Genomic DNA, 21,873 nt, shown 5'->3' with positions numbered 1-21,873 from the left:
CCAGAGGGAGCGTGGTTTTGTGTGCTGCCTACATCTCGTGGATGGGGCTTTGCTTGTTTGTGCAGACCACTTGCTGGCATGCCGCGGCCCGGTACTGGTCCACGCACCAGGGATTGGGGACCCCTGATATACACAATAGGAACTAAGTACGGTGGTACCTTTGGTCCTCAGCTGCTATGAAATTCATCAAATTTGGTTCCCAATGCATTTTGAAAATTCTGTCCTGGTACTCATTGTTCATTTGGTACTCAACACACGAGCTAGAACTTGTCGGTGTCAGCTGCCTTGTGACTCACCACATTATTCCTTATGGGAAACATTTGTCTGGTACACATTGTTTTTGGTACTCATCATGCCTCCCAGAACCAATTAATGATGAGTAGCAAGATACACTGTAATAAAAAGATAAATGTTACCTTCTGACAAGCAAAGTCAATGTCACTTAGCAGCTGTGTTACTAACCTAACAACTGCTGTGATTCACTTACCAACTAAGGCAGGAAGGGTTTTAAAATGAGGCAAAACTCACTAACAACTGTAGCAATAGGAATTTTGGGCTCAATTGTGGTTGTAAGTTGAGGACTACCGAGACTTCATAACCACCCATACTGCATTATGTACTGCAATATTAAGAGTTTCAAATACTTTTAAGACCATTTTCATAAGTCCATAATTCCACAAGCAGTTCTCATGCGATAACTTCCCTTTTTTAATGGAATTTTGCAGTTTTTGTTTTAAAAAGCCATTGTGCGTAAACATCAGGTCTTGGGCTTTTGTTTTTAAAAAGACTTGGAAGCAATGTTCAGACAGTATGGTTTTTACATGGCCTTGGCTGATAAACACTGATTGTCACTGTTTAATGGATTTTGCTAGGAGCAACTGTTACCTCCTGGACGATCGAAAATATGAAATGGAAAAAAGAAAAAAAGAACATACCATGTCCACAGAACAACCAACACAAAAAGAACTAGATCAGGGACATCAGGGAAGGTGGAATACTATAACAACACATTTTATATTGTTATATTATTCCACCCACCTTAATGAAGAACCCTTTGGTGTGGCTACTCCGTAGCCTTTCGAGTCCAGGTTTCCTCCCACTTTCATGGTGTCACATGGCTTTCGCTGCTCAATGTATTCATTCATGGTGGATTCCAGGAGGAAGGCAAACTTGCCCTTGGACTTGCGAACACGGGCAACGCCCTCCGCTGTGGTCCTAGCGAAGACGGATGGGTCTGTTGTGCTCATGTAGGCCCACATCTTTTCATATACTGCTATTTTAGATCTCTGAAGGAAATTAAAAGGAAGTTAGATGCAACAAAGGAACAAGAGCCCTGCAAGACCTGGTTGCAACCTCAAATACATCAAGAGTCATTTTGTGGCTCCACAATAAGAAATAAATTTCTTTTGATAGAATGGGATGCTTTCATTGAAAGGAGACTGCAGTTTTGACAGGCATACAGCTAACAGATTTTAAGTATTTTATGTCCGGTTCTTGAAGTCATTTAAAGATATAATCCAGAACAAATAGAAAAAAAGTATATGAGTGCACAGAAAGTAGCTAGATGTACAAATTAATAGCAAAAAATCTATTGAGTACTAGGTCTACTTTCTATAACTAATGATTCAACAGAAAATAAAACATTTTGTTCAATCTTTGGCTTAGAATAGAGTGAATTACTATTTTTGCAGATGATTTTTTTTAAAAAAGTGGAACAGTTAATATCTACAGAGCCTAAAAACTATCCAGTGCAAGATTGTTCCTATTTCTTTATTATTTGCATACATTTAGGAGGAAGTTCTTGGATTGATTGCTTGGGACCAGTGAATCCAAATCCTATTATTATTATATTGTTTTCAATGTGATCAGACCTGCTTTTGTACTTAAAGCAAGTCAAAGAATAACTAGTAGTTGAAATTCATGTATGAATTGTCCAGCTGTATGCTTAAAATATTTGTTTGATGGACTAGCTTCAGAATAAGTTATTAAAGGCCTACTTATACATTTCTAGTTCTAGCTCTGATTTCTACAATGAATGGAGAAAAAGTAACATTGGGATCCCCATAAATAAAATATTTTAATAAAGGCAATTGAATGCACTAAATATAATTTTATTTAAGCTTTCTGCCTAAAAAGGCCTTTGCATGAATATATGAGAGCATCCACAAAAATACTGCAATAACTGTTATAAAATAACCACATGCCTGTATCATAATTAATCTGTTATTACTATGGATTCTACCCCTTTCTTTTGAAATAGCTACCACATTACACTACATTACACTATCTGTTACTACAATGTTAAATTAAAAAACCAAGAATGAAATTATTATTTATTTATTGATAAATAATTTATTTATCACATTTATATAGAAGCCCATCTCACAAAATGCAGCTCTGTGTGGCTATACTGAAATTGTTCAAGTAAGAGGTAAAAGAAAGATACACTTTACAAAAATGAGACAAGTTGGCATAATCTGCCTAGAAGCTTTTTTTTTTAATGACCCATTTAATTTTATTGTTGTTAAGAGACCTTAATACACCAGGAAGTATAATTTCATTGTAGTTCCCTTTTTCAATGGCAAACACATTAAATCTTCAACAGACATTTGTCTGTGTCTTATATATAGGGTCTTCCTAAGTGTATGGCCTTGGGTGCAAACATTAGATGCATGAAATGGGATTTCCCTCATTAGTTTCAGTATGTGTGCAATGGGAAATTTCCCACTTTCCTTATTCTTACCTGAAATATCTATTTTTAATAGTTCTAATTTAAATGTGGCTAATTCTGAATCCAACATTTTGCTTAGAATAGTGAACCATATTCAGTTCATATTTTGGACAGACAGCCAAGAATACAAGTGACACCACTGTTTATAAAGTTCTATGTCTCATTGATAGCCATGAGATTTACAGCATAGTGTTATAGATTTCTATTCATAAATACTTCACTTGTGTTTAAAGACTGCAGGTATTGATTAATCTTTTGTTTGTCTGTCTCCAGCATTTCTAGAGTCCCCATTTAATGTCAACGAGTGAATACAGCTAAAGAAAAATACGTTTAGATCATATTTGAAAGGATGTTAATGTATGCTTATATCATTGGGACCTAGAAGGACTTAACATTTCTTATTTCCAAGCTGCTGGAAGATATTTTTTATATCTTATAACATAGCAAACAAAATGAAAACAATACAAATGAAACATTTACAAAAATAATGTGATTGATCAAACTGCTGGAAACATATCCTATGTATTTTCAATGTAGCTACTTTGTCTCATCCAGTATATGCACATTGCAAAACTGCATAGCTTTTCATTAAAGTCTGCCACAGAATAAAACAAAAACCAACCTGAAATACACCTTATGGCAGTGTTTTTCAACCACTGTTCCGCGGCACGCTAGTGTGCCGCGAGATGTTGCCTGGTGTGCCGTGGGAAAAATTGAAAAGTAATTATAAAATACTTTCTTTGTGTTTATTTGATTCCTATTCAAGAGAATTACTTTATATATAGTCAATATAGGCACAGAGTTAAATTTTTTAACATTTTCTAATGGTGGAGTGCCTCGTGATTTTTTTCATGAAACAAGTGTGCCTTTGCCCAAAAAAGGTTGAAAAACACTGCCTTATGGGCACAAAAACCCTATCAAAGCAACTTGTATTTGAGAAGTCTGGTTTGCCATCAAACAGGAAAGAATGCTATTTGAATTACCTCTGATTCCTCAGATTCTTAAATGTTTATCCCAAATGCCAACAAACAAAGCAGTTATTGTTTTTGATTTTTAAACAAACAACAGCACTGGAATAACTTTAATATTGTATTTGCCACAGAAGCAAAACAGATTAGGTGTAATGGAACATAGTACCAGCAGCATACTGGATGGAGAAACTGAATTTCAGGAAGCATACCAACTTACTCTGAAGAATTCTTTTGTTGAACCAGAGTCCAGAGTCCCATAAGCAATTTCTGTTTGTTTTGCGAGGTCTTCTGCACTTTCTATGGGTGAGACCATTCGCTCAACAGTCAAGAAAGCAGCAAGGTTAGCGGTATATGATGAAATTATGATCAGCGTGAAGAACCACCACACACCTCCAACTATGCGACCTGAGAGGGACCTAAATATGAATAAGATATGTGTATTTTCCTAGAAGGTGCAGCAAAACAAATTATTACAGGAAATGTATTCACAAAATGTATTCACCAAACAAGAATTATTATGAGTGTCGCATAATAAAGTTCATTGTTCTGTTTAATAAAATTTCTCTTTATTATCTGATTCACACTCCAGCATGCAGTATGGTGAATGAAGAAAAATCTAATATACTCCAAATAAACGTTTAATTATATCTTTTACAAGGAGAAGCTGCTTGCTGCAATATGTAATGAAATGATTTCCAAGTTAAGTACTGAGAAATCACCTTGGGTATTTATCAATTAGAACATTAATAATAGCAAGAAAGGGTTTTACTAAAACAGTTTCTCACTATTATTTCTCATACTGGTACCAAGATTTGCTTACCCACAGAAAAACTGGCTATATGGTAAAAAATGAGACCTCAAAGATTTGGCTTCAGCGGGTCTAAGTATTTTCTTGATTATGTTTAATGTTTTTCCTAAGACCCACTACATGATAATATTTCAGGGAAGGGACTTGGAGCAGGTCCACCCTATCTAATCTAGTGGGATGGACAGATAACCTCAAGGAGAGGTGAATAGCCTGTTCCTGCACCATGTAGGGCTTTAATGGTAATAACAGGACCTTGTACCCAGAGGTTTAACTCATGCAACGGGGCTGAAATATGTACAAACCTAGGGGTGCTAACACTGCATGCACTGGTTCACTTCTAGGTGGTTTTCAAGGGGAGCCCCATGTAGAGTGTTTTGCAGTAACCCAAAACACAGTCACTCATGCCTTGGAAGTGACTAAGGCATGAGTGACTGTGAACAAGGTCTCATGAAATGCTGGCTACAGATGATGGGAATTGTCAAGCCTTTTTACAGCAGGACTTGTCTATCACTTATCTGTGTACAGGTATGAACAGACGGATAACGAAATGATTCCTTATAGACTTGCCTCCTTACAAAAAAATAATGTTGACTAGCACAAAATCTTAAGCCTTGCACCCACCTTCCTCTCCCCAACAAAGCACTATTCTGAACTGATTTTGTAATTTAAACTTTGACAACATAGACCAGCTACTGGATGAAATCTGGTCTATGTCTTCCTGCAAGGTTAGTCTCAAGATGGACAATATACAAAACTTCAAGTGTATTTCAAATATATGAGGGAAATCAGCTAAGGGAGAAGAGAATATGAATAAGATAGAGGAAGATGAATTCAAAAGATTAGGAATTATTAAAATAGTAGCTATAAGATACAAATCATCCTTTCACTTTGAACTTTTTCATATCTCTTTCTCTTAGTGAAAAGGATATTAAGGAGTGGCTGAAAATTATAAAAAATGTCTTTCAGGAGAAATAAATTAACCCGTTGCCAAGATAACCAGGGTAATACTTGGCCATGCATGTGGATAAAGAAAATGTCCATAATAGGGAATACTAGTCTGATTGTCACAGCAAGAGATTCTGTTCCATCTTTCCTGTTCTATTCGAGTAAGGGCTCTACTTCCCTTCAAAGTGGTGCCTTCAATGATTATGAGTTCTTATGGGGCACCATATTGTCATTCCACTGACTTCATGTCTACAGTAATGGAACAGGAAGTGCACAGATAATTAGTTTTTGGTGGGATAATTCATTAAATCTTTTAGCTGCCCTTCCATTGATTTTCATATCATAGTAATGGACTCCAAAATTAATTTTTGCAGTTCTGTGTATTTTGTTTATATTTGACAGAGATCCAAACAGAGGAGATAAAACAAAGCAAAATATCTATTTGGCTCTGTTGGCAAGTTTCTAAACTAAGACTAATTAAAAAAAATAAACCTGGTTCACTGAAAATTGCTTGTGATTGCCCATTAACTTAGTTCCTCTGTGTGAGCACAGATTTTGCCCAAAAATATCAAAATCATTTGGATTTTGACCTATTTGGCATTATGTAGCATAATCCTACACTACAGAATGTGGTTATTTGAACAAAAGTAGAAACTGTTGTATAAACAAGGAAACTTGAGTTCTGTCTAACCCAGGGGTAGGCAACCTCGGAGTTGAAGTCCATGAGTCATAAAAGAGCCGAGGTTGCCTAACCCTGGAACTAGGCCCCAAACATGGGACAAATCTTTATTTCCTGTTTCGGCCTAACCGAAGGCCATCCACAGGCAATAGTCCAACAGTGACAGCTCATATTTGTGTAAATTTTTAGATTGCTAACAAAGAATTAAAGGGAGACTGATATGCATTTCAAACTTATTTGTTTTCATCAGTCAGCGAATATACGAATATACGAATATATATATATTCGTAGATTTTCACGGGTACAGGTATGTAGGTCTTGGCATATTTGGGTCTTTTCCTGTGTAAGATTGATAGTGTCTTGGCAATGTTTCGATGAGGTCCCACTCGTCATCTTCAGGCTGGTGTCTTCGGCTTCGTGCTTGTGCGAGCAAAGCGTGATCAGAGCTGCCATCTCTCTATAAATATTGGTGGGAGGTGGGGGGTGCTGGCTTTGTTCCTGTAAGCAGATTGGTTGGCTGTGTTGTTACATGTTGATTGGTTGATTGGGGTTATTGTTTGTGGATTAGTCGGCTGTTTTGTAACATCCTGTGTGGCTGAGGTGTTGGCTGTGTGCCCATTAGTCTTTTGTGTTGTAACGACCTGTGTCATCACACAGCCCATTATCCATTTATAGAGAGATGGCAGCTCCGATCATGCTTTGCTCGCACAAGCACGAAGCCGAAGACACCAGCCTGAAGATGACGAGTGGGATCTCGTCGAAACATCGCCAAGACACTATCAATCTTACAAAAGACCCAAATACGCCAAGACATACATACATACATACATACATACACACACACACGCATACATACATACATACACACACACACACACACACACACACACACACACACACACACATATATATATATATATATATATAATGGTAACTTTCTCTCAGCTCAACCCTTCTTACAGGGGTAGTGTTGTGGGGAAAATAGAAGGAGGAAGATGTATTAGGTATGTTCACCACATTGAGTTATTTGTAAAAGTAATAAAAGGGGGATACAAATACATAAACAGATAAAATATATTAATTCAGAAATTTATGTTTTATCCAGTGCATTGATTGCATGAGTGCTTTAATTCAAAATACAGAAAGAGAAATTATACAATAGAACTAAAAACGATTTGAATATACTGTGAATGTATTTCCAAATTGCCTTCAAATAATACAGAAACTTCTACCTTTATCACCGACAATAAGGGGTCTATATCAGTTATTTTAGGGATATACGTTATCACCAGAATACACAAATTACCATATGCTTTGAGAAACCATTAAATATTATGTGATCTAGTGAAAAAGGGTTCTTTGTTGTGAGGCCCCTAAACTGAAAGCATAATATTACATAATATATTGCAATATTTTGGAAAAAAAATATAAATGGAATTAAAATAAAAATAAATAAATAAAGTGGAATATTTCTTTTTTTCTTTCTTTTTTTCCATTTTCTTACTATTATAGCTTGGGCATTTTTCCCCCCAAACATCTTTTGCAACGGTTCTAGCCCCAAAATTGTGAACTGTTTATCCTTGCTCTAAGCTATGAATTTTACAAAAAAAGAAAAAAAGAAGACCCAAGAATTAGTAATTTATGGAAAGGCAATAATGGCTTGAGACATCAAATTGGAAAGTAAGACAATTACAACTTTATAAACAAAAGAGATAAGAAACTAAGGATGTTATCATAAAAACAAAAATAAATAAATAAATGCCTGTGCTTATATATGGGGTATATATTATGACTATCCTTATCCTTACTATATCCTTAGGGATAAAATGAAAACTTCGAAGCAATTTCAGCATTATACCAACCTGGGTGAAATATCACATCCTTGCTGCATAAAGGCACCCAGGGAAAACCAAAGACTGTTGAAGATGCCAAATTCATTAGGAGGTTGATCACTGGGTCCTTCTCTACCATCTTCTGGCTCTTCTGTATGCCATTCATATGGACTAAACCTGCTCACCAGGAATAGGACAACACTGACTCCAATATAGGCAAAGACTATGCACATCCAAATTTCATAGGCCAAGGGGTCCAGGAATGAAAAAACTCCCGGTTTAGATTTCTGAGGCTTTTTGATCATAATGGATATGCCAAGACTCATAAAGGGCTTAGAAAAATCGATAACCTCCTCACGCACCAGAGTGATGGTCAGAGGTGCAACTGCAATTTCTGCTTTCTGTAAAAAAAAAAAGAGAGAGAAACCAAACAAATATAGATTAGGGAAACAATAAGACATTATACTTTGCAACAAGTGGATGATACAGGTTTTCATCCATCTAAAATGAAGGGCTAAGCTAGAGGCTAATGGCAAACATATGGTGCTGGATACATTGTAACGGAATTAAAGAATGGACATTTGGAAGGAGAAAGTGGTATTACATCAGGAAGAATTCTAGGCAAAGATAAGCACTCATTTGCAGTTAATTGAGAGGTGTGTATGATTTTACTCTACTTAAAGACAGGGGCATATGTAATATAAATCCACACAGCCTTGTATCCTGAAATATACATTATGCTATATTATGTTAAGTAAAACCATCCTTCTTCAATGTAGGAAACCCTCTACATAGAAAAATCAGCAAGAGGACAGTGGAAAGCAAGGTCAGATAATTGATTTATACAGAGCAGTAAAACCAATTTACAGTGGATCTCCATGATTCCTGGTAAAATGAAGCTACCAGACCTTTCTGAAGACATATGCTCTTCAAAGATCTATAGCAGTGGTGGCGAACCTATGGCACACATGCCAGAGGTGGCATTTAGATCCCTCTGTGGGCACATGTGCTGTCGCCCCAGCCCTGCCTCCCCCCCCATGGTCCCCTCCTCATCAGTAGCCTCCCTGAAGGAGAGTCGCCCGAGCGCAGCCTGCACAGAGCAGCGCAGCCAAAGACATGGCAGCCGGGCAGCGGGGACAAGACTGTGCCCTCGTGCCCCATTGTGCGCAGTTGATGCTGTAGGGTGCAGCTGGAGGGCATGGCTGCCGTGGCACTGCTGGGCTACCTGGGAGATCTGTGGTGGGCCATGGAGGTTCTGAGTGGCACTGTGGGCGGGCGGGCCAGGGGCAGGCTGGGGCCGGGTGGGTGGGACAGGGGGTGGAATGGGTGGGACAGGGGGCAGAGCGGGGGTGGAGCAGGTGGAATGGGGGGTGGAGCAGGGACAGGACTGGTTTTTGGGCACTTGATCTCTAAAATGTTTGCCATCACTAATCTATATATAGTCTTTCTCCTATGTAATGTATGATTTCATGAGGCTTCTTTTTAGACATAGTAGTTTAACGTTATGAGAAGAAGGCATGAATTATGGCAAACAATTCTAAGTTGAACTCTTTGTATTTCTAAGTGAGGCATGCTATCTGAATCCCATGAGATCCTATGTTTTCTGCCTCTGTTGAGAACTAGTCTTTTGTAGCCTTTTCTGCTTGTGTTCCATTGGGCATTTGAAATGCCAGATAGTAAACTCAGGAATTTCTGCATGTGTACAGATTAAAAAAGGACTCAAACACTCATACCCCTCCCATCTCAACTAAAAAAAAATCAATTCAGTTTTACCAGCATAGTTTTTTAAAAAAAAGTTTTGGAAAATTTGAAGTGATTTTGCTCAGTTCTCAAAAATGCTGATAAAATCAGTTCTCCCCTTAGCTTTCTAATCATACCTATTCATTTGATCAAATAACTTCAAATCTGGAAACTATTTTTGTATGCAATAAAAATATCATTTCTGCCAGGTAAAAATGGTTTTTAGTGACATTAATGTTCAAAGCCATTTGGGCAGATGAGATGGACAGCCCACTTCCCAGCTTAGCCAGGGTCAAGTGACAGCATCTAAAGCCACATTTTGTTTTGGTTTTTTGTTTTTTTAAAAAAAAAACATTTAGGATTTTTTTAACCTTTCTTTCATCCATCCCTAATGCAGGACTTTGCTCTACTAATGTGTTTATCTTGAACAAAACAAAGTTGACTCAAGCATGAAGTTAATATATTCCCTTCCTATGTGGATATACTGTGCATATTATCACTGCTTATTCTAACATTAATAAAACATTCTTAGCTATGTTCAGTTTGTAGCTCAATGCATTTCCATATAGCAATCTGCTCTGAAAGGCTTTCCTATAGTCTACATTAAGCAACCACAGGTTAAACTTCCATTTGCACAAGAATCTTGGAATCTTAATAAGTAATAGTATACATCTATTATTACATGTTTATATCTAAAAAAGTCTAATGTGAAACAGAGCAGATGATAAGTATAATCACATAATACACTGTACTTCTATCTTCTGACATATAACTCTAAGAAAACGTAGCCCAAAGCAGCAGAAATTATTTGAACTTTACATTGGAGTCTGTCCTATGACAGAAATGGGCAGTGACCATTTATTCATTATTTGATGAACAAAGCTAAAGCTTTTCAGAACATCTGCAAGATATAAGCTAATATCTTTCATTACTAGAAAGGATTTTACCAAATCATCTCCAAAAATTGTACTATTATGTAGTTAATATTTTGGTCATTAACATGTAGAAAGAAAGAGCAGATAGACGCTATTTCTGCAGGCTCTGCTTAATTTTAAAATTATCTGACAATGAAATGCAACTTGCATTGGAATTATTGAAATCTTAGAAGTATGATAGATAAAGATGATGAAGACTGTGTTAAAATACAGCTAATCTTGCAAATTAAATTAGTTCTAGTAAGGAGTTTTAACCAGAGCAACATATTAAAATTACAGCTACAAAGCTCTTAACACCCTCTCTTCTTCTCTAAATTTACTTATCATACTCCCATCAACATAAGTAGTTGCAAGTTTTTTAAAAATTTCACAAGCTTCACTGGTACAGCTAAGCACCACTGTCTTCAACAGACTTTCCTCTTTCCAAGGACACTTACTTAATCTATTTGAATCAGCTTAAAAATATCAATCTTGCCTAGGAGCAAAAAAATCTTTGCTCCAGGCAACATACTGCGGACCTGTGTTGGTTTGTGGTACATGCAAAACTAAACTGAAAATTTATTTCGATGAAATTAAAATATAATATTCTTCTGATGCTTTATAAAGGATGGGATTTTTTAAAAAAAAAATCATCGGTCAATTTAAAAGTATAAAAACAACTAGTTTACTAAATCAGCCAATTCAACTGCAGTCTTTCCATTCCTATCTTCAGTTAGGTTGATGGATAGAAAATTTTGTCATGTGCTTGGGAAAGAGATAATAAAATGAATAATAAAATTAATATCTAGAACAGTCCAGAGCTTGCTACAAAAATGGCAGTCTTATAATACTGCACAAACTGTTGAGATTAAAAGGGGGACCTAAAAATAATAATAATTTTAGTCAGTAAAAACAAGACCAGGAGCTGACTGTGGCTCAGACCATGAGCTTCTTGTTGCAAAGTTTAGGCTTAAATTAAAGAAAGTAGGGAAAAGCGCTAGGCCAGTCAGGTATGAATTAAATCATATCCCGGTTGAATATACAGTAGAGGTGACAAATAGATTTAAGGAATTAGATGTGATAGACAGAGTGCCTGAAGAACTATGGAGAGAGTTTTGCAACATTATACAAGAGGTAGCAACCAAAACCATCCCAAAGAAAAAGAAATGCAAGAAAGCAAAATGGCTGTCTGAGGAAGCTTTGCAAATAGCTGAGGAAAGGAGGGAAGCGAAAGGCAAGGGAGAAAAAGAAAGATATGCCCAATTAAATGCAGAATTCCAGAGAATAGCTAGAAGAGATAAGAATGCCTTCTTAAATGAACAATGCAAAGAAATAGAAAAAAACAATAGAATAGGGAGGACCAGAGATCTTTTCAAGAAAATTGGAGAGATGAAGGGAACGTTTCATGCAAAAATGGGCATGATAAAGGACCAAAATGGCAGGGACCTAACAGAGGCAGAAGAGATTAAGAAGAGGTGGCAAAATTACACAGAAGAACTATACAAGAATGAGCTTAATGTCCCTGATAATCACAATGAGGTGGTCACTGACCTCGAGCCAGACATCCTAGAATGTGAAGTGAAGTGGGCCTTAGAAAAGCTGAGCAACAACAAAGCTAGTGGAGGTGACAGTATTCCAGCTGAGCTATTCAAAATCTTAAAAGACGATGCAGTAAAAGTGCTACACTCAATTTGCCAGCAAATTTGGAAAACTCAACAGTGGCCACAGGATTGGAAAAGATCAGTTTACATTCCAATTCCAAAGAAAGGCAGTGCCAAAGAATGTTCAAACTATCGCACCATTGCACTCATTTCTCATGCTAGTAAAGTTATGCTTAAAATTCTACAAGCTAGACTCCAGCAGTATGTGGATCGAGAGCTACCAGAAGTACAGGCAGGATTTCGAAGAGGCAGAGGAACTAGAGATCAAATTGCTAACATACGCTGGATCATGGAGAAAGCTAGAGAGTTCCAGAAAAACATCTACTTCTGCTTCATTGACTATGCTAAAGCCTTTGATTGTGTGGATCATAACAAACTGTGGCAAGTCCTTAAAGAGATGGGCATACCAGTCCATCTTATTTGTCTCTTGAGAAACCTATATGCGGGCCAAGAAGCAACAGTGAGAACTGGACACGGAACCACTGATTGGTTCAAAATTGGGAAAGGAGTCCGGCAAGGCTGTATACTGTCGCCTTGCCTATTTAATTTATATGCAGAGCACATCATGAGAAAGGCAGGGCTAGATGAATCAAAAGTTGGAATTAAGATTGCCGGAAGAAACATCAACAACCTAAGATATGCAGATGATACCACTCTAATGGCAGAAAGTGAAGAGGAACTAAAGAGCCTCTTGTTGCGAGTGAAGAAGGAGAGTGCAAAAGTTGGGTTGAAACTTAACATTAAGAAAACCAAGATCATGGCATCCGGCCCTCTCAACTCCTGGCAAATAGATGGGGAAGAAATGGAGGTAGTGACAGATTTTATTTTCCTGGGCTCCAAGATCACTGCAGATGGGGACTGTAGCCAAGAAATTAAAAGACGCTTGCTCCTGGGGAGGAAAGCCATGGCAAATCTAGACAGCACACTAAAAAGCAGAGACATCACCCTGTCAACAAAAGTGCGTATAGTCAAGGCTATGGTCTTCCCAGTTGCAATGTATGGCAGTGAAAGCTGGACCATAAGAAAGGCTGAGCGCCAAAGAATTGAAGCCTTTGAACTATGGTGCTGGAGAAGACTCCTGCGAGTCCCTTGGACTGCAAGGCGATCAAACCGGTCAGTCCTAGAGGAGATCAACCCTGACTGCTCTTTAGAAGGCCAGATCCTGAAGCTCAAACTCAAATACTTTGGCCATCTTATGAGAAGGAAGGACTCACTGGAGAAGAGCCTAATGCTGGGAAAGATTGAGGGCAATAGAAGAAGGGGACGACAGAGAATGAGGTGGCTGGATGGAGTCACTGAAGCAGTAGGTGTGAGCTTAAATGGACTCCAGAAGATGGTAGAGGACAGGAAGGCCTGGAGGAACATTGTCCATAGGGTCGCGATGGGTCGGACACGACTTCGCAACTAACAACAACAACAAAAAATAATAATATGCCTATAAATCTGTCTATTTATCAGCTCTATGTGATTTAAGGTGGGTTTTTCTTTGCAGTTTCTCTAGAAGCATTTGGAATAACTTTAACTGATAAAGATGACTCCCTTAAACTCTGCTGAAGATGTTACCTAGCCTGGTAAAAAAAGTGTTCAGAAACCAACCCACAAGCTCGGAGAACAAACCTTCACCCTGATGAAAGATGCCTTTCCAAAATGAAGAGGAAATGAAATCAAGCTGCTCTTTCACTGTTGTCTTTTTCTGCTTCTGTTTTGACCTCTGTCATGTCCTTCCTAATTCTAACTCGGAAATACAGGGGATAGAAATAGCTTTTACATGAAAATCCACTACCACGGAACAGCAATGCAAAAGTGGCATTGTCATGATAGTAAACTCATCAATCTCCTTCTGTAACATTAAGGGCCAATGCACATTTTTGGTGAATATTTTCATACTCCAGTAATTCTTTTCTAAGTAACAAAAAGAGGGGACTGTATGGGAATTTTTAGGTTTACTAGTTCAAATGTTCTGATGAGTGACCCATCAAAGGGAAATTGTTTTAATGTCTTTTCCAGCACAAAATGCAATTTGCTCTTCAACTCAAGCGTTTCGTGAACATACATGCACAGTTTGCAAGAGAAACAATGGTGTGCACTCTGCCTTTCTTTCATGTCTTTTCCTTTAACATTTGAAGAATTTATCAAAAACTGTGAACCTTTATAATGGAATGTTAATTTTAATAAATGTTGTGTTTGCTGAGTTAGATTTGCAAATCATTTTACCAAGCAACCAACAACTTGCAACAGTTTGCCAATATGTGACAATATCACTGGAAGGGAAGATAAATATATTTTAAACTTTTTCAAACACAATTTGGGAGTTTCAACTGCTATTTCTGTTTGTATTAACCCCTCCTCTCTTAAAACCCTTTTTCTTATTTAACAGTCTATAGAAAGTCACTCGTTTTGTTGTCAAAATGCAGTAGCCTGACCTCAAGGTTCATGATTGGCCATAAATGGACTGCAACAGCCTGTGTATCATCCCACATTATAACGGCACTGTTGATGATTTTAAGCTAAAACCTGCATGAAAAATATGCTTACCCCATATACAAGCTCTCCCACCATCCCATTCCAGATTTTTGTCTGTGGATCCCTTGCTCCGTATTTTCCATCAGGGACAATAGCAATTTTATACTTGATGCCAATATGCTTTGCAATTTCTGATGCCAGGTCTACACAGTAACCTTCATACTTCTCATTCCCTTCAAACAATTCTCTGTTTTTTTTCCACATAACATATGGGGCTTCCTACAATGAAAGAATGAAATCTGTGAAAGAGAAACAGGTATAGTACCAAACAAACATGTTCACCATTCATGTTCAAACAAAGACTGATTGTTCACCATCAGTTACAGAATATGTTGTTTTGTCAGGCTTTCACCCTGAAAGATTAGATATTGCTGAATAGATATTTATAACAAAACAGAACAAGAAATCCACAGCATGTCTGTGGATTCAATGAATCTCTACTGTAATATTAAAGCGATCACAGTTGTTGTGCATGCATGCATGAATCATACTGTATATATCCAATTAAAATCAAATTCCACTGCTTGAAAGTCTACACTATTCATGCTCCAAATATGAGGAGACAATTAGTCTACATTAATTATATTTTTTATATTATATAACTATACAATTATTGTCCATATTCTATTTACTAATCCAAATAAATGAGCTAATAGTCTTACATAATTCTTCATGCTGCTAAAACCTGCATGTAAATACCTTTTCTGAGATATCAGCACACATGTCAATTATTTTGCAATTTAATTAATAAACTTAAAATATTTAATATTTTTAAGATTCACTCCTTAGTACATGGATGAAAACTAAAATAAACAATACCACTGATTAAAATGGTGCTGCTTTAGTTCATCAACTATTCATTAGTTAATTAATGCAAGTTAAGCCTAATTATAAATTAGATATGATCTAGAAATTGAAATATTATTTTGAGATTTGGGATGTGTCTCTGCCCTCTGTCAATCTGTCATACTAACTTCAAAATTAATCAGATCAATAATAAACCAACCAATCAACAGAGGGCTTTTTCTAAGCATTTCTTATTTTTTCTCTTTGAACTCTTTCCTCATACTTAATTTCACTGCTAATATTCGTATAGCTGCAAGAAAATGTTTACTCCCCATTTTACTGCAAAGAGTAAGAGCAACCACAGAAATGATTGGTAGCACTCAAGCATATTTTATTCTACTAGTTTTTAGTTTATCCAAATACTTCATGCAGTAGCAGGCCCATATTATCTATCCTTTCAACAGATATTCAATATTTAGGGGGTTATATGTGGTGTCAATGCTCTCTTCCTCTCTCCCAATGATCAAGATACAAGATGCCAATGGTTGCTTTTATTCACATCTCATTTTTTCTCACCTACTCTCATTTGAGTAGTTAAAGGGGAGCTACTAATGAGGAAATTAATATTATCACTGAAAAACATTAGCTATCTCTTGGCAATTTTCTTCTCCAACCTACTGAAGAAGGATATAATATCCCATAGAGAATGACAGTCATTTGGGCCCAAGAAATAAGTGTTTCCCTAGAATGTTTTTTCCAGAATTTCTCTGCAATTTGCAATTATTCCTTGATAGTCAAGACAACAATGAATGTATTTCTATTTAGATTCAGGATCCCTTGAAGAGAGAGGGATAGAGGATCAATGATCCCTTAGAAAGGATCTTAACACTTTATTATTCAATAATATTTATTTCAGTTTTTTTTAAAAATACATTTTATATAGTGATAAATGAATATGAGACTGCTAGATGGATACACAATCTACACAAATTTACAATCTGGGAAACTGAGGCTCACACAAAAAGGGAGTCTTCTGTGAATTATAAGTTAAAAGGTCTTCGAAATGATCTGTCACCTACTCAGCATTTACTACTGTAAAAATTGGTAATATCTTTCATCTCTTGAAATGATTCACTTGATTCTACAACCTCAGCTTTGCATTATCTAAATTGCCTGCATATATTTATCTATACCCATATTTATTTAGGAGGGTTTATATCTCTTTTGATGATGGTCACTTGTTAAAACACACATTATATGATCACATATTAAAACACACATGCATATGTACATATACAAAATGATTCTTAGGAAATTTTCCACTTATAAATGGCATGACCATTACTTCATCTCTTGGCCAAATTACTGCATTTCTGCTGCAACTTCTGACACACTTTTAGAAAGCTATGTAATAGTAGCTTATAACATGAGGTAGACTGCATACCTAGGGTGTTTAGAAACAGGTTTGCCAATGGTTTAGTTCCAGTAAGATATACATATATATTTACCTTGTTCTGCTAAATACTGAAAAAAATGAAATGAAATGGAAAAAAAAAGATTAATGAAAGGCATAGTAGTGTAAGCCAAGTAGTAGCAGTGTATAATGTGAAGAGATCCATTTGGAATTTGCTGAAAAAGCCATCTTCTTTATTGAAAAATGTATAATCCAATGTTTTGGAGCATCATTAGATACTTGATTTGACACTATTCCTTTCAGATATTGAAAACAAAATGCAACATGCATTTGGATTGAGATCAATCCATTGTTTAGTTGATGTATTTTTAATAACTACTGTATAAGGCTAGAAAAGTTTGAAGCAAATTCTTAAAAATATTCTTCCAAAGAAAATCTGTATTTTAAAAGGCCAACAGAGCAGTGATATAATATAATGATATAAGATTTAGACAAAGAAATCAAATACTTATAGTTCTGGTTCAGATAAAAATGCATTTATCAGAGTGAGAAATCAGACTAGTACATTGCTGAAATACAAATGAAATTAAAAATGTTTGACTCTTAATCCTCATTTCCCAACTTCATATAACCTTGTACTGTCTGGGCAACAAGAATCTATTAAATTGTAGAAGAAAAATACTTTTGTCAGTGGTTGTAAGATCAAATTATTTCCTTATAAACACTTAAAAACGCTATTTCCCCACCTCCAAATGTCCCTATTAGCTATTTTGTGTGTGTGTGTGTGTGTGTGTGTGTGTGTAAATGTCCAAATGTTATGAAAGATTGTCTGTTCCAGGCAAAACAATTGAGTCACTATTTGCAAAATGACTGCACTTTTTAATGTATATATATAATAGATTCCTTTCCATGTTTTATAATGAAACAGGTGAAATTCAACTGAAAAGCAATTTATTTGTTAGAAACTAATTCTAGGGAAGACAAAAATAATATTCTTGTTTAACTCTTGGGTTCTGCATGTTGAACCTGGTCCAAAGCCCAGATTTATTTATTGCAAAAATCAAGCTGGAATTGTCTTTTCTTTTTTTGGGAGAGAGGGAGGATGGTGTTAAACATTTTTTTTCAACTTAGTTAAGCATCAGATAAATCTATTTAAGACTTTTATTTCTTACTTCAGGGAAAAACTGCTAAGAATCATATCAACATTGTTTCATGGCTTGTTGCATTTTGACATCAAAGTTTCAACACCACAGGAAAAATTTCCTCATAAATACAATGGGAAATACAAGATTTTAATTTATAAAGGTTATTTTCAGAACTTCACAGGGTATCTCCTAGACAATTGTTAGTGGAGCTATAAAGGCTGATATAGATTTAAAAGAGGTTCTTGCACCTCACTCCAGAACATCCTAACCTGATTGTTGAGTCATATAGAACGTAAACACAAATTACAGGTAGTCATTGACTTATAATCATTGGTTTACTGGCCATTTGACTGGCACTGAAAAAAAAGACTTACAATTGGTCCTTGCACTTACAACCATTGCAGAATCCCACAGCTACTTGATAAAAATTCAGGTGTTTGCCAACCGGCATGTTTACCACGGTTGCAGCACCCCAGGATCATGTGATTGCCGTTTGCAACCTTCCCAGCTAGCTTTCATTCAGCAAAGCCAATGAGGGAAGTTGGATTTGCTTAATGACCATGTGATTCATTTCACAACTGTAGTGATTCAGTTAACAACCATGGGGAAAAAAGGCCATATCATCGTCAACTTCCTTGTTTAAGTAGTGGGTATCTGTTCCCAAATGTGGCATAAATCAAGGGTTACCTGTAAGACAAACTAACTCACACTGATGAAAATTTAAATGTGTAGTTACCACCTGTTTGGGGAGATTATATTTAAATTACCTATAACTAATGGGCTTTTTCCAGAGCACATCTTAACACCCTCTCTTCTGCAATTACGGATGGCAGTCCCATAATGCTTAGGCAATACACCTGTGTCTTCCATTTTCTAAAGTGTAAAATTATATGCAGAATTGTACTGTCATATTTGCCTTTTTAATTTTCTTTTAATTTAATTTTAATTTTCAACGTTATGTAAAAATTTTCCTAAATGACAAGTCTACTAAAATCAACTTTTAATTAGCCTTGGTGGGGCAGTGGTTAGAATGCAGTACTGCAGCCTACTTCTGCTGACTGCAGGCTGCCAGTTAGGCAGTTCGATTCTCACCGGCTCAAGGTTGACTCAGCCTTCCATCCTTTCAAAGTTGGTAAAATGAGGACCCAGATTATTGAGGGCAATATGACTCTGTTGGGGGCAATATGTTGACCACTTAGAGAGGGCTGTAAAGCACTGTGAAGCGGTATATAAGTCTAAGTGCTATTGCTATTTTTAATTGCATTTTTTGTGCATTTTCTATAAGATTACATCATATCCAGATCTATCAACAAGCTCAATATGTATCAAACTGTTGAAATGTTATTACGTTTTGGATTGTACTTGATTTGTTTTCAGTTATGTTGTACTCATCTTGGACTCTAATAAAGAAAGTTGAGACAAGATTTGAAAAATATATAGAACATACCCACTCACACGTTTTAGTTTTTTTATTATTTAAAACATTGCAAATGATTTAATTCTCTGCTCTAAACTAGGAATTCTTATACTACACCAATATTATGTGAAAGATTGTGTTAATGCAGTCCATGCTTATTTCAGTTAAATAAAGCAAACAGTAGTCTTGTTTTCTATACGAGATTAGGACAGAAATTTAAACATACGTACATACAACACGAGAACATATCTTTCGGTAAAAGAAGACAGTGTTCAATTTTTTAAAGCGTGTCATGCAGTAGAAATTTACAAATCAATACATATTGGATTTTCACAGAATGAAAAATTGGGTATTACTGATTCCACTTAAATTCAGAAATTGGCCTCAAGTATCTGATTTATTTTGTTACCCCAGTGGCACTAAATAAGTTAGTAAAATGAAAGGCCAATGAACAGAGCCCATATTTCTTTATGTAACTTTTTTTTAGAGAAAAAAAGGCAAATTCACCAGATTCTGCACTGCACTGTATGTTTGGTACACATAAATGAGTGAAAGAGATTGATGTTGAGCGACCCTGGCCATTATTTTTTCTAAATTAAACATTGAATTCATAGCTAAATATTGAATAAGTTAAAAGGCAAAAGAAATGCATGGGATTAACTGATTTTTGAACAATGCCACATTTAACTGCAGACACAGTTACACTAACATTGTTAGACTTAAATGCAAATTGACCCTATTAGTACCCTATTAGAGCCTTGGTGGAGCAGTGGGCTAATGCCTCCTTAAGTAACACCAGCTGCCTGCAATTAGTGCAGGTTCGCATCCCACCAGGCTCAAGGTTGACTCAGCCTTCCATCCTTCCGAGGTAGGTAAAATGAGGACCCAGATTGTTGGGGGCAATTAAGCTGACTTTGTAATAATGCCGCTTGGGGGGGGGCGAAAGCCCTAATAAGCAGGCATATACATAGAATGAAGGCTACTGCTAAGCTTGTAAGCCGCCCTGAGTCTTTGGAGAAGGGCGGGATATAAATGGAATTAAAATAAATAAAATAAATAAAATTATAGCAATAACTCAAAAGCGGTCTTTTAGCACTTTTTCAAACCAACAAGTTTTACTAAAAGCATAAGCCTCCAGCACCCTCAGCTACACAAGAGATACCACATCACCATGAAAGCTACAGTTCATTGTCAACTCCCTAAGCACATCTTGCCACTAGATAGTATTACTTTGTACTCATTAATAACTACTTCATCTTTGGCAATAATATATATCTACAAATCACTGGAACAACCATAGGCCACAGTATGCCAATACAGTATGCTGACCTGGAACATTGTTTGTCAACTCTTATTTTACAAAACTCTTACTTAATAAAACTTTACAAAATTTTACTTTATGTGAGATTCATTAATGGCATTTTAATCTGGACTCATGGAAACTAGTCAAGGAGAGAAGCAACCTAGAACTAAGGAGAAACTTCCTGACAGTTAGAACAATTAACCAGTGGAACAACCTGCCTCCAGAGGTGGTGAATGCTCCAACACTGGAGGCTTTTTTTAAGAAGACTAAACACCTACAAGATTTTAATATAATTTGTTAGTCTGGAAATGTGTAACTGGACTCCTTCTAATTTTTCATAGTTCAACTACTATTGATTCATCATCATTTTAGCCATTGTTTACCCACTGCAGGATGAAGGCCTCTTCCGCATTTTTCTAACCTATACGGTCCTGAGCTTTCTTTTGCCAATTGGGCCCGCAATAATACTATTGAGTAAATTTCTTATATCAGATGTTTTGATCCCGAGATTGGTATGGAGCTGGGAGCAAATTCTATTGCAATCCAGTTGAGGATGAATGGGTTCTGGACTAAAAATACATTCAAGGCAAGGGTGACCTAGAGATATCCCTAGAACCTGTTAGTCTTTTAGGTCAGGATTTTCAGTTGCATGGGAAACTTTTTCATGCAGTAAGGTGAGATCAAATATAATTTACATTACGTCTTATGGTTACAAATTTCCAGTACAGCAATGATTTGGTGATGCTGTAAATCCGTTCCTACTGTATGGCTAAGGTTTCAAGAATTTCATTAAAAAAATTAGATGGTGCTCTATAGCTATATAATCTAGCCTGAGTAGAATGTTCAAGCTACCTGAAATGTAGCTATCCACTGTTCTTTCTCCAAAGTTTCACAGTGTAATTCATTGGAAAATCTTCTTCCATGTTTATTCAATTACCCAAAGAATGTTTCAAAAATATTGGATATCACATTTTCTAAGAAATGAGGGCTTTCTGATTCACATC

General features: G+C 36.4%; 1 protein-coding gene across 2 annotated transcripts in view; it reads right to left on the bottom strand.

Moving 5' to 3' along the window:
* The window catches only part of GRIA4 (glutamate ionotropic receptor AMPA type subunit 4), a gene marked incomplete at both ends in the record, with an annotated part of 287,382 nt that overhangs the window by 34,135 nt on the left and 231,374 nt on the right, over window positions 1-21,873 (bottom strand). For both annotated transcript variants that reach the window (XM_081326677.1, XM_081326676.1), the window contains 4 exons: window positions 1,039-1,286; window positions 3,920-4,118; window positions 7,997-8,367; window positions 14,817-15,023. In XM_081326677.1, coding sequence (XP_081182803.1) covers window positions 1,039-1,286; window positions 3,920-4,118; window positions 7,997-8,367; window positions 14,817-15,023 — 1,025 coding nt within the window. The remainder of the gene's footprint in view (window positions 1-1,038; window positions 1,287-3,919; window positions 4,119-7,996; window positions 8,368-14,816; window positions 15,024-21,873) is intronic.

The sequence above is a fragment of the Vipera berus genome (genome assembly GCF_964194415.1).
Source record: "Vipera berus genome assembly, chromosome: 4".
In the NCBI taxonomy this organism is placed as follows: Eukaryota; Metazoa; Chordata; class Lepidosauria; order Squamata; family Viperidae; genus Vipera; species Vipera berus.
The sequence above is the reverse complement of the archived record's forward strand: the minus strand, read 5'-3'. Positions and strand labels throughout refer to the sequence as shown.